This window comes from Nerophis ophidion, linkage group LG25 (assembly GCF_033978795.1).
Source record: "Nerophis ophidion isolate RoL-2023_Sa linkage group LG25, RoL_Noph_v1.0, whole genome shotgun sequence".
Classification (NCBI taxonomy): Eukaryota; Metazoa; Chordata; class Actinopteri; order Syngnathiformes; family Syngnathidae; genus Nerophis; species Nerophis ophidion.
This window is the reverse complement of record NC_084635.1, coordinates 15,129,557-15,143,794: the sequence shown is the minus strand read 5'-3', so window position 1 is coordinate 15,143,794 and position 14,238 is coordinate 15,129,557. Positions and strand designations below refer to the sequence as shown.

General features: G+C 37.4%; 2 protein-coding genes across 4 annotated transcripts in view; both read left to right on the top strand.

Moving 5' to 3' along the window:
• Positions 1-14,238, top strand: part of itga11a (integrin, alpha 11a) — a 310,434-nt gene that overhangs the window by 208,145 nt on the left and 88,051 nt on the right. For all 3 annotated transcript variants that reach the window (XM_061887056.1, XM_061887057.1, XM_061887055.1), the window contains one exon: positions 5,749-5,892. In XM_061887056.1, the coding sequence (XP_061743040.1) occupies positions 5,749-5,892 (144 nt within the window). The remainder of the gene's footprint in view (positions 1-5,748; positions 5,893-14,238) is intronic.
• Positions 12,014-14,218, top strand: LOC133543082 (RNA-binding protein Musashi homolog 1-like; the record flags this gene model as incomplete). The annotated part of the gene is made up of 2 exons (XM_061887500.1): positions 12,014-12,089; positions 13,755-14,218. Coding segments are annotated over exons 1-2 (540 nt in total), but the record flags the coding sequence as incomplete, so codon positions are not given.

Below are 14,238 nucleotides of genomic sequence, written 5' to 3'. Positions count from 1 at the left end.
TTTTGGTTTTTTGATTGTTGGGACTCTTCCGGTGCTAAGTTTGTGTGTGGACTTCCTGTTTTTGGTTACCATGGTTTCTGATTTGTCCCAGCTGCTATGCTTTTTACGCACACCTGATGGCAATTGTTACGTCAGTATTTAAGCCTGCATTCTTCCTCCGTTCGTCCTCCGTTCGTCATGTGCTATATGCAACATTCACGTTTTGGTTTATCTAAATCCTTGTTTGTTCGCTAAGTCTCGTCTTAGCTTCCAGGGTGCTAGGCACGCTCTTTTTGGACTGTTCGGACTCTCTGCTAATTTTAGCATTAGCTTCCCGTGTGTAGGCACGCCGTTTCTTTTCTGTTTTGTACAAGTGTTCGTTTACCTTTTGTATATTAAAATCAGCTCTTACCTGCTATCCTGTCTGTCTGGTCCTGCTGCATCTGGGGGTGATACCTTCGCGCATCAATTTACGTTCCAAACGTGACAGGACAAACCAAGCACGAACTGAGGAAGAATGCAGGCTTATATACTAACGTAACAATTGCCATAAGGAGTGCGTAAAAAGCATAGCAGCTGGGACAAATCATAAACCATTGTAACCAAAAACAGGAAGTGCACACACAAACTTAGCACAGGAAGAGTCCAAACAATCAAAAAACCAAAAAGGACTCAAAAAACAGATAAAAGATCTGATCCGGGAAGCGGATCACAACAGACAAGGTTTATTTTCACTTTTCTTCCTGACGAACGGTAACAAGAATAGCAAAATATAATACAGATGACGTTAGCACAAAAACGTCTTGAGTCAAATTTGCATACGTTTCAACAAGTTTAAACGTGGTCAAAAAAGCTGTTGCTCCATGCCCTGTTTGACCTTCCAAAAACAAAACATTGTCAACTTTACGGCAGTTGCTGACAATTTACGACTGTTACTGGCACTTTACGACACCCAGTCTAAACAGAGCAAACTAATCGAGCACAACTGCATGGATAGGAAGTGAAAGATAATATTTTAAACTATACACCAATAATATAGCAAAATACCAAATACAGTCATGTAAGCTATTGCTGTATAATCAAATTTACTTTAAACAAAGCACAATATGTAAACATAAGAAATATGTGTAATTATCACCGAAATGGCTCTAACACGTACCCTTATTTAAGTCATTTTTTTAATGACTACTTTTTATTTTTACTTGAGTTATAATTTTCTAAAGTAATGGTGTTACTTGAATACAATTGCCAGCTTCTAGAATAAAACTTTGCACTCCATAAACATTTTAATGCATGGTTTGCTACTTTGTTTAATTCGCTATAATTCTTCCAGAGTGCATAAATAGGCCACTTACCAATACTTTTGTTTAATTGACATTATTTCTAACTTTTTATAAACGTTCTGTTTTGTTCTGGCTAACCTGATAGTGCACAGCTGTGCGAGCAAACCACTCAGGGAGGTGGAAGGCAATGGAAAAGTGTCAATGCTGCTTAGTTAACAATGGTATAAAAGTTTCATAGCATTGCAGTCCTGGCATAAAAATATGTTAACTTTTATTAATGTATGTTAGACTTAGACTTAGACAAACTTTATTGATCCGCAAGGAAAATTTTTCCATACAAAAGATCAGTTGAAAAAGGATGGAATGGGTAAGGATAGAAAGAATAATGCAGGTATTAAGTAGACTAAACATGTACCATAGTAGCAATATAAAATATAACATATGTAGTATTTGCATATTATATATACAGTATATGATATATACTGATATATTAGTATATTTTTTATAAAATATATACATATGTAACAAATCCCAATTACCATGTACAATATTACATGGGTTAGTGCATGTGCCTCACAATACAAAGGTCCTGAGTAATCCTGGGTTCAATCCCAAACTCGGGGTCTTTCTGTGTGGAGTTTGCTATTGTCACAGTTAGTGTCGAACCCCAAGATGCAGAGATGGAGGGAGGCATTTTGCAGGAAAACATGATTTAAGTAAACACTAACACAAAAACAAACAAAGGGTTCAAACAAAAAGTGCGCACATGGGCGGATAACAAAGAAACGGCCTAGCGTGGAAGCTATTAGGAAACAGAACTGGTACGTGTAAAATGAAAGAACAAACTGGAAGCAGGGAACAAAAAACAGTAAGCTACAAACATCAACCGAATATAGCTTACCGCTACGCTGCAAAGACACGACAAGGTACGACACGACAGGAGCGATAACACATCACAAGAACGACAAGAAGTGACATCGAGTTTGCTATTGTCACACTTAGTTAGTGTCGAACCCCAAGATGCTGAGATGGAGGGAGGCATTTTGCAGGAAAACATGATTTAATTAAACACTAACACAAAAACAAACAAAGGGTTCAAACAAAAAGCGCGCACATGGGCGGATAACAAAGAAACGGCCTAGCGTGGAAGCTAACAGGTATCTAGCAGGAAACAGAAGTCGTACTTGTAAAATGAAAGAACAAACTGGAAGCAGGGAACAAAAAAAAGTAAGCTACAAACATCAACCGAATATAACTTACGGCTATGCTGCAAAGACATGACAAGGTACGACACGACAGGAGCGATAACACATCACGAGAGCGACAAGAAGTGACATCGACAAATCATTAAGCCAGCCCTGACTGGAGGAACAAAGCAGGTAAAATAGGAGCTGGCTGATTGACTAATCAGGTGTGGCCAGGTGCCAATCAGCCACAGCTGAGGGGAAACAAAGCGCTCAGGGAGACAAACGGGAAGCTGAACCAAAATAAGAGTGCTGACAGGAAATACTAAACACACAGAGGAGAAACTAAAACACAAACAAACTGTCAGTGGCAAGCCTGACAGCTATGTTCTCCCCGTGACTGCCTGGGTTCCCTCCGGGTACTCCGGCTTCCTCCCACCTCCAAAGACATGCACCTGGGGATAGGTTGATTGGCAACACTAAATTGGCCCTAGTGTGTGAATGTGAGTGTGAATGTTGTCTGTCTATTTGTGTTGGCACCTGTGATGAGGTGGCGACTTGTCCAAGGTGTACAACGCCTTCCGCCCGTATGCAGCTGAGATAGGCCCCAGTATCCCCCGCGACCCCAAAAAAATAAAAATGGAAAACAAAGAAAAAAAGTTTGTTTGTTGTCATGTTGAGATGTTGTCACAATGTTCATGTAAAGAGGAACATAGTTCGTTTGTTTTCTGAGACAAATGTTTTGCAATTCTCCTTTGGCTGAATTATTGTCATTTTGCCACTGTGGTTTCTGTGGAAAAAGTAATTTATCCTGGGCTGAAAAGTCTCCATTCTAATAAGGATTCTACATTTTGTAGTTTATGTAATATTATTATTGGTTTACTGATTTGTATTTAATCTGTTTCCAGCTGGTTTTTTTCACTTCATTTTTTTACATGGTACCACAACTTTGTAAGTTAAAAGAAATGTTAAGAAGCCAGACAGATGGCATGTATTCAGTTTGTATTTATTTTGATAAACAATCAAATTGAGAATTTTCCCTTTGTCATTTGTTCTGTAGCAAGTTGTACATTAAGTTGGGGTATATATATATATATATATATACATATATATATATATATATATATATATATATATATATATATATATGTATGTGTATATATATGTATGTATATGTATATATATGTGTATATGTATGTGTATATATATGTATGTATATGTATATATATGTGTATATATATATATATGTATATATATATATATATATATTTATATATATATATATATATATGTATATATATATATATACATAGATATATGTATATCTATATATACATATCTATATATATATATATATATATATATATATATATATATATATATATATATATATATATATATATATACGTATAGTGTCATGTTTTGTGGTCGCGTTCTGTTTTGTTTTGGATTCATTGGGCACTCTTGTTTGTTTTGTCACCATGCCAACCAATCAGTTCACCTGTCCTCACGACTCACGCACCTGATTCATTTGAACTCACGCACCTGTTTTCAAGCACCACAGCACAATTTAAGCCTGTAGTTGCCAGGCAGTCAGCCTGGCGACATCACCCTCTATCACCTCCTACACACCCATGTTATCCATGCCGATGATCCATGCCCTTTCTCGGTCCAAGTAAGTTTTCATGGCATATTTTGTAAAAAAATGTTTATGTTCATAGTTCTCCCATTGTGCGAGTTTTAGTTTTCACAGCCAAGTTTTGAACCTCCACTGAGAGCGCCTTTTGTTTATACCCTTTGTTATTGTAATATTTTTGAGTTAAGATTAAAGATGTCATTACCTCCACGCCATGTCCGTTTCAATCGCTTTGCACCACGGGAAAACAAACCACATCAAAGTCCACGTCTTGACATATAGTGTGTAGTGTTTTGCCGTTTGGCTTGTTTTGTATCCATCCATTTTTTACCGCTTATACCCTTCGGGTCGCGGGGGGCGCTGGATCCTATCCCAGCTACAATCGGGCGGAAGGCGGTTTACACACTGGACAAGTTGCCACCCCATCGCAGGCTTGTTGTGTAGCTTGTTTCAATTCTCCCAGGGTAGCGTCCCCTTTTTGCTTAATTACATTTAATGGAATGTAACTAGTACCTTAGTTTAGTACATTTGATGAAGTAGTTTTTCCGTCACTTTGTGTAAAACTACTACCAGTACGATTTGTCACAACATGTGTTTGTCCTGGAACAAACTATTACGCTAAATGTTTTCATCCATCCATCTATCATGGGCTGGCTCAAGTATATTCCATTTCAGACAGATCGCAAGACTGCCAAAATGTTTTCCAGTTTTTTTTTTGGTTGAAGACTCTGGGTTTGTCAGTTATAACATGCCAGCTATTTTTTTTTTCAGATGAATTCCCATTTAGAGCTAGTATTGTGTCGGTCTTTGAGACAGTAGATGTAATCATTTAAGAAGATGTGACAACTCACCATGGGGGCCGCGAACTTGAAGCTTTCCTGTAGAAGTTTACATTCTACCAAGTCAGCAACAACTCATCTCAGCAGATCTTCTTTTATAGGAACTTTTTTTAAACTTCTCAACTCTTATTAAAATGTTGTTGTTTTTTTTTAACAGGAGATGTTTCCAGGGCTTCACGGTGGCAGAGGGGTTAGTGCGTCTGCCTCACAATACGAAGTTCCTGCAGTCCTGGGTTCAAATCCAGGCTCGGGAACTTTCTGTGTGGAGTTTGCATGTTCTCCCCGTGAATGCGTGGGTTCCCTCCGGGTACTCCGGCTTCCTCCCACTTCCAAAGACATGCACCTGGGGATAGGTTGATTGGCAACACTAAATTGGCCCTAGTGTGTGAATGTGAGTGTGAATGTTGTCTGTCTATCTGTGTTGGCCCTGCGATGAGGTGGCGACTTGTCCAGGGTGTACCCCGCCTTCCGCCCAATTGTAGCTGAGATAGGCGCCAGCGCCCCCCGCGACCCCGAAAGGGAATAAGCGGTAGAAAATGGATGGATGGATGGATGGAGATGTTTCCAATCCAAATTCTGACGGACTATATTCCATGCAGTCATACTCCCAGTCTGAACGTTGACAAATATGTCACAACAGATCTATTTAGAAATGTTTTGGAATATTGACTACATGAAGGCTATTGTGATCATTAAGTCATTATACATTTTTTTTTTCAACACATAAAGCCAGCGAGTCTTGAGGCAGGCGTGTTTGAATATAGATCATTGCATCAGATTGTATTTTTTTAAAACTCTGCGTTTGTGTTTGGAATATTTTTTTTTAGATCGGCTCATATTACGGCAGTGAGATTGCACCGGTGGATATTGATGGAGATGGTGTGACCGATAACCTTTTGGTGGCTGCACCCATGTTCTTCAGCGGAGGGATGGAGAAGGGCAAAGTCTACATCTACAGATTGACCGAGCTGGTAGGTATAAACCAGGGGCATCCAAAGTGCGGCCCGAAACTAATTGTTTACCGGCCCGCCACACATTCTGGAAATGCTTTTGCAAAAATAAAAAAAGAACACTTGAAAAAAGGTAAATGAGGTGAAATCTAATGAGAAAAAGTTGCAATTTTGACACAAAGCTGCCATGTAGGCTGTTTTTTTTATCTTCTGTCTTTATTTTTCTTTTTTTCCCATCGTTCAAAAAAAAAAGACAAAAAATTATGTTATGATTGATTATTTTCAAGGCTCCAATTACTTCAGGTATTTCACTTTAAAATGTTTTGTGTTGTAAATATTGCATATATTGTGCGGTTGCCATATAAAAACATTGTTTTCTTTGACAAAAGAGCATAAAACAAACAAAATAATAGTTCAACCGTAAAATCGATAGATTTTGATCCTGTAACTTGTCCTGTGTTGAAAGTAAAAGAAAAACCTAATAAAAATGTATCACTTTATGAGTGGGGCCCCCTTTGGATCAATAATATATTTATTGGTATTTTATTTATCTTTTCCCTGTTATTACTTAAAAAATATATAAAGTAATTAAAATCAATGGTGTCCATTGTTGATCATTTAGGGCTTTAATTACAATACTGCATATTTCAGTTTTACTATAAAAAAAAAAAAAGTAGTTTTTGACAGAAAAGCCATAAAACCTTTTTTTGTATTACTTTATATAATTTTGAAGTTGATATAGAGCAGGGGTCACCAACCTTTTTGAAACCAAGAGCTACTTCTTGGGTACTGATTAATGCGAAGGGCTACCAGTTTGATACACACTTAAATAAATTGCCAGAAATAGCCAATTTGCTTAATTTAACTTTAATAAATAAATTTATATATATTTTTGAAAAATGGGTATTTCTGTCTGTCGTTCCGTCGTACATTTTTTTTCCTTTTTACAGAAAGTTTTTGGTAGAGAATAAATGATGAAAAAAACACTTAATTGAACGGTTTAAAAGAGGAGAAAACACGAAAAAGATTAAAATTTAATTTTGAAACATAGTTTATCTTTAATTTCGACTCTTTAAAATAAAAAATTCAACCGAAAAAAATGAAGAGGAAAAACTAGCTAATTCAAATCTTTTTGAAAAAAAAAAAAAAAAAAAAGAATTTATGGAACATTATTAGGAATTGTACTGATCCGTTGTGGTGAAGAAGGAGCTGAACTGGAAGGCAAAGCTCTCAATTTACCGGTCGATCTACGTTCCCATCCTCACCTATGGTCATGAGCTTTGGGTCATGACCGAAAGGATAAGATCACGGGTACAAGCGGCCGAAATGAGTTTCCTCCGCCGTGTGGCGGGGCTCTCCCTTAGAGATAGGGTGAGAAGCTCTGCCATCCGGGAGGAACTCAAAGTAAAGCCGCTGCTCCTTCACATCGAGAGGAGCCAGATGAGGTGGTTCGGGCATCTGGTCAGGATGCCACCCTAACGCCTCCCGAGGGAGGTGTTTAGGGCACGTCCAACCGGTAGGAGGCCATCAGGAAGACACGTTGGGAAGACTATGTCTCCCGGCTGGCCTGGGAACGCCTCGGGATCCCCCGGGAAGAGCTAGACGAAGTGGCTGGGAAGAGGGAAGTCTGGGTTTCCCTGCTTAGGCTGTTGCCCCCGCGACCCGACCTCGGACAAGTGGAAGAAGATGGATGGATGGATGGATATTAGTAATTTTTCCTGATTAAAATACATTTTTGAATTTTGATGAGATGTTTTAAATAGGTTAAAATCCACTTTGAAATAAGATTTAAATTTGATTCTACAGATTTTCTAGATTTTTTTTCAGTATAATTTTTTAGAATTTTGATCATAAGTTTGAAGACAAATTTCACAAATATTCTTTGTCGAAAAAAACAGAAGCTAAAAGGAAGAATTAAAATTAATTTATTATTGTTTACAATAAAAAAAATACTTGATGTGTTTAAAAATCCTAAAATAATTTTTAAGGTTGTATTTTTTCTCTAAAATTGTCTTTCTGAAAGTTATAAGAAGCAAAGTAAAAAAACTAATTCATTTATTTAAAGAAGTGAAGACCAAGTCTTTAAAATATTTTCTTGGATTTTCAAATTCGATTTGAGTTTGGTCTCTCTTAGAATTACAAATATCGAGCAAAGCGAGACCAGCTTGCTAGTAAATAAATACAATTTAAAAAATAGAGGCAGCTCACTAGTAAGTGCTGGTATTTGAGCTATTTCTAGTACAGGCGACTCATCTGCCCGCGGGCACCAGGTTGGTAACCCCTGATATAGAGATTTATTGTCAGTGTTAAATAAAAAATAATAATAATTTGACTTATTTTTAACATTTTAATGGCTGAGACCCTTTATGGTCCCCGTGACCCTTAAAGGTAAAATAAAAAAATCCATACATTTTGTTCTGGTTTGAAAATGACAAAATATCAAACCCCTCAGTGGAAAAAGTTTGGACACCCCTGGTATAAACTCTGCAGTATTACAGAAACACACTCAGGCAGACCACATATTGCAGTGACATTATTCAGGCTGGGACCAAAGTAACCATGTTGGTAAAGTGGGTCAACACCTGTTCAAGCTCCAGACATCCTCAGTAATTCCACAACACACCTCAGCAAAAAGTGCCCGATGGCACACAAAGAAACAGTCTGTTCCATTCCAGGACCGCAGTTAACTGCCGGCAGACATTTGCCGCATGACTTAACGACTTGTTCGAAAGAGGAGATCAAAAAGTGCAAAATTTGCCGCGCCAGTGCAACTTCAATAATGTAAAGGATGAACTTAGCAGGAAACTATTTTGCCCCCTTTTAAATCCTTTTGCCGGCAATTCGCAAAGCAGGCGAGAACTTTCTCTAATGGAAGGACATTTGTCAGCAGTCCGGGTCTGTCTTATTGTTTTAATAAATACACTTTGAAAATATAGTATAGGTCAAACCACATTTAACTCAACACACCCTATAGTACTTAAAGGAAAACTGAACTTTTTTTAGATTTTCGCCTATTCACAATCATTATGAAAGACATGACAACGAATGTATTTTTATCTAATGCATTCAATTTCATAAATAAACATAAATAATAGAGTTGTCCGATAATATCGGACTGCCGATATCGGCCGAGAAATTATTTAAAATATAATGTTGTAAATTATCGGTATCTGTTTAAAAATTATCAGTATCGTTTTCAAAAAGTAAAAATGTATGACTTTTTAAAACGCCGCTGTGTGGACGTGGGGAGGAGTACAGAGCGCCGTTAAACCTTAAAGGCACTGCCTACGGCTTTTCACACGCACAAGTGAATGCAAGCATATTTGGTCAAAAGCCACACAGGTCACACTGAAGGTGGCAGTATAAACAACTTTAACACTGTTACAAATATGCGCCACACTGTGAACCCACACCAAACAGGAATGACAAATCCATTTCAGGAGAACATCCGCACCGTAACACAACATAAACCCAACAGAACAAATACCCAGAATCCCTTGCAGCACTAACTCTTCCTGGATACTACAATATACACCCTCCGACACACAACCCTCAACCCCGCCAACCTCAACCTCAGGGAGAGCATATCCCAGATTCCAAGCTGCTGTTTTGAGTGATGTTAAAAAAAATAATACACTTAGTGACTTCAATAATAAATATGGCAGTGCCATGTTGGCATTTTTTTTTCCATAATTCGAGTTGATTTATTTTGGAAGACCTTCCTACATTGTTTAATGCATCCAGCGGGGCATCACGACAAAATTAGGCAAAATAATGTGTTCATTCCACGACTGTTTGTATCTGTATCGGTAATTAAGAGTTGGACAATATCGGAATACCGGGTATCGTCAAAAAAGCCATGTTTTATGTGATAATATGTGATTGGGCCGGCACGTAAATGCAGTGCCTTTAAGGCACGCCCCCAATATTGTCTGGGTGGAAATCGGGAGAAATTCGGGAGAATGGATGCCCCGGGAGATTGTCGGGAAGGGTACAGAAATTCGGGAGTCTACCGGGAGGGTTGGCACGTATTACTGGGAAACGCAACTGCTCTGTACTTCTCCCTACGTCCGTGTACCACTCCGTACAGCGGCGTTTTAAAAAGTCATAAATGTTACTTTTTAAAACCGATACCGATTATTTCCGATACTACCTTTTAAAGTATTTATCGGCCGATGATATTGGCAGTCCGATGTTATCGGACATCTCTAGTTTTGATGTTTTACTCGTTACACTCTATAAAGTACAGATTTGAAAGTAGTCAATAGATGGCAGTAAAAACACATATTCAGAGCATTTATTTGAATGTTCTCATTCATCTGGGTCATTGTCATCTCAGGGCATTCACTCGATCGCAACTGTACTGTTTGGTTTGTCTCGGAAGACGTTTTGCCACTCATCGGAGTGTTCATAGACTTATATTAGTCAGATCCAGTCAAGCGGCTGGTGCCAAAGCCCAATAATATTTATTAGGGCTGCAAATCTTTGGGTGTCCCACGATTCGATTCAATATCGATTCTTGGGGTCACGATCCGATATCTATTTTTTTTTTGTCAATTCAACCCGTTTCTCGATTCAAAAACGATTTTTTCCCGATTGAAAATGATTTTCTATTCATTCAATACATAGGATTTCAGCAGGATCTACCCAAGTCTGCTGACATTCAAGCAGAGTAGTGGATTTTTGTAAAAATCTTTTATAATTGTAAAGGACAATATTTTATCAACAGATTGCAATAATGTAAATTTGTTTTAACTATTAAACGAACCAAAAATACGACTTATTTTATCTTTGTGAAAATATTGGACACAGTGTGTTGTCAAGCTTATGAGATGTGATGCAAGTGTAAGCCACTGTGACACTATTGTTCTTTTTTTTTTGTTTTATAAATGTCTAATGATAATGTCAATGAGGGATTTTTAATCACTGCTATGCTGAAATTATAACTAATATTGATACTGTTGTTGATAATGTTCATTTTTGTTTCACTACTTTTGGTTTGTTCTGTGTCGTGTTTGTGTCTCCTCTCAATTGCTCTGTTTATTGCAGTTCTGAGTGTTGCTGAGTCAGGTTTGGTTTTGGAATTGGATTGCATTGTTATGGTATTGCTGTGTATTGTTTTGTTGGATTGATAAAAAAAAAGAAAAACAAAAAAAAAAAATTTAAATTAATTTTTTAAAAATGAGAATCAATTCTGAATCGCAAAAACGTGAGAATCGCGATTCAAATTCGAATCGATTTTTTTCCCACACCCCTAATAGTTATACTCAAAACAGTTGTTTTTCTGACTACAATAGGGCGAAACCATCCTTACCCAGGCACACCCTCTCGGTTTTGTAGTATAAATAATTGGAGTATTGGCATCAGTCACTTGACTAGATCTGAACATTCTACGTCTAAGACAAGATCTGACGAATCTAAGTCTATGAGCATTAACTGATGAAGCTGAAATTTCTTCTAAGACAAACCAAACAGTGCAGTTGTGATCGATTGAATGCCTTGAGATCACATATTCAGAGTTTCGTGTGAAATTACTCTACTGTTTAATTACAACTATTAATAGTAATATATATTTATAACTACAGAAATAAACATCACTTATTGTCCACTGTCTTGTCTGTCGTCCAATAGTTGCAGACATTCTCGATGTATGTTTTATGCGTGAAAAGTTTTTGTCCATCTAAACCTTTATTTTATGTTCCAAAAAAACATTTGTGAACTTTTGAAAGATTTGAATTTTTGTTGGTAAATGACAGACGATGAGGGATTATTATCACACTTCAACATCTCTATCATGTAAATGCTACCTCTTCGCTAGATCATTGCAAAATAAAAATCTGATCTTAATTGCCTTTCCTTGGATTAATGACATTAAAATGATTATAAAAATGGGTATAATTTAGGAAATGAGGACACTTTTGTGTTACTAAATGTTTAAATACCCAAAAGCCTTGGTTCTGCAGAGAGGAACCAGAAGTTGCTCTGAGCTATGCACGACGATGACAATTGTACCATTTTAGCAATATAAAGTCTATATATTTTTGCATGTAGCTGTTCCTGCTTTGTCTACACAAAAATCAAACACGTTTATGTAGATTTGTGATATTTCAGTGCCAATCGGGGACAGATTTTACTGGCCAAAATGTACGGGGTAGTTGCGGGCATTGGACAAATTTGCGTGAATTGGCGCAATCCCAAATACCTGGAGGGAATGGCCAGTAGGCAGAATCCAATGCTTTTATTGGAAATTTTAGATGTCTGCTGCTAAACTCTGATACAAAGATCCCATATTAATATTAGATCAGGACAATATACTTTAGTATATGATGAGTAAGTCCAACATATTGTTATTATTCTTTCGTCTATTGAAATAAACCTTAATGTCAGCATGTTATGTTTATGTAAGTGAATATTGGTATAAACCAGACCAGGGCAAATTAATTGTTAACCGTTAGGCTTTTCAATCTGGCCCGCGGGACATTCCCAAATATTTGTTTATATCTTTAAGATGGAAACTGTAGCTGCCATTATGATATGCAGTGACGTTTTCGAATTAATGTAAGTCCTAAACTATACAATATTTTTATGGTTGGAATCTGCTTTTTCCAGTTAGAACATTAAGTATCTTGTCTTTGCAGTCCATTCAATTGAATATAAGTTGAAAATGATTTGCAAATCATTGTATTTTGTTTTTATTTAAGATTTACACAACGTGCCACCGTAACTGGTTTTGGGTTTTGTATATTTGACCATCGTCCTCCCTATTTGCTTCACTTCAGGTAGCTGGGAAGGAAAATACTGCCCCAAATCAACGTAATTCCCATTTATTCAACAGCCATCTAATATTTTGTCTGCTCTAGATTTTATTATGAACTGAACAGCCAAATGGAGCAATGATATGCATGACTACTGGTCCAGTTTCTTTTTTCTCCATTCAGCCATAATGCTTTCTTTTGAAATATTTTCCACTCTCTTAATTACTTCCATAAACTTGAATCAATTCCATCTGTCCTTTGAATCATTATTTTTTTTGAGTTATCAGACCTTTTCAAGTTTCATCTAGCTTTTAAACTTGCTATACCAAACTCAATTTGTGAATGTTAGCCAGATATCATCATCAAAACTGCACAACAAATGACTGGATTATATCAGTGATAAAAACACTACGTGGTAATATTGTTCCGGAATAGATGAGCGCGTGGTAGAAGATACTCTGAACAGCTACTGCCATATTTTGAGGGATTTTATCATTGGAACCCTGCTTGTGTCTGCAAATATTTCCGACTGATTCCTTATCCAAGTTACGATCAGGAGCCGTAATTCATCAGCAAGGACATGAAAGCCACAGACGCTTACATAAGCACTTTTCTAAGTGTAATGCAACTTTTTCCATGTGTCTCCTTTCCTGTTGTTTGTGTTCAGTGAGTAACGAGCAACATATCGGCATAAGTTCTATAAATAATTGTACCAAAGGTTTAGAGCGATTCTCCGTTCTTTTATTGGAATGAGATAAAAATCCTCACTTTCTTGTTCGCAGATGTTGGCATTCAATCAGACACAATGAATACATTAAACACAGTAGCTGACCCACACTTATGATTATGATTGTTTAGATGAAAGCCATCCGAAACCCATTAGCTAGTCTTTCCTGTGTAAATGACATTTTATGGGTGAAAATGGTTTTGAGATATCTAAAAGAGCTGAATGGAGTTTAATCCTTAGTAACATCAATGGTCTTTAACTGCGCCTGCAAGATTTTTTATAATTGCCTCCACAATAAGAGCATGAAAAGGCTTTTGTATAGTGTCATGAAAGATAACCTTCTAATTAGCTTTCAAAATTAGTTTCGTCCACACAATTTCAGCATTATTTCAAATGTACAGAACCCAAAGTGACTTTCCCTCGCCGGGCTCAGCCTAAGTTAGTGACTCGGACTAAGAAGATCTTTGTTGGAGGACTCTCGGTCAACACAACCGTAGAAGATGTGAAGCAATACTTTGACCAGTTCGGAAAGGTCGATGGCGCCATGCTCATGTTTGACAAAACAACCAACAGACACAGAGGTTTTGGTTTCGTCACCTTTGAGAATGAAGATGTGGTGGAGAAAGTGTGTGAGATCCCCTTCCATGAGATCAACAACAAAATAGTAGTGTGTAAGAAAGCTCAGCCCAAAGAGGTCATGACCCCTACAAGTTCAGCCTTAAGTCGATCCAGAGTGATGCCCTATGGGATAGACGCGTTCATGCTGGGTATCGGTATGCTTGGCCACCGAGGTTTCCAGACTACCACCTACACCAGCCGCAGTTACTCTAGAATCGTGCCTGGCTACGCCTACCAGTTCCCAGAATTCCATTCTAAAGTGTATTC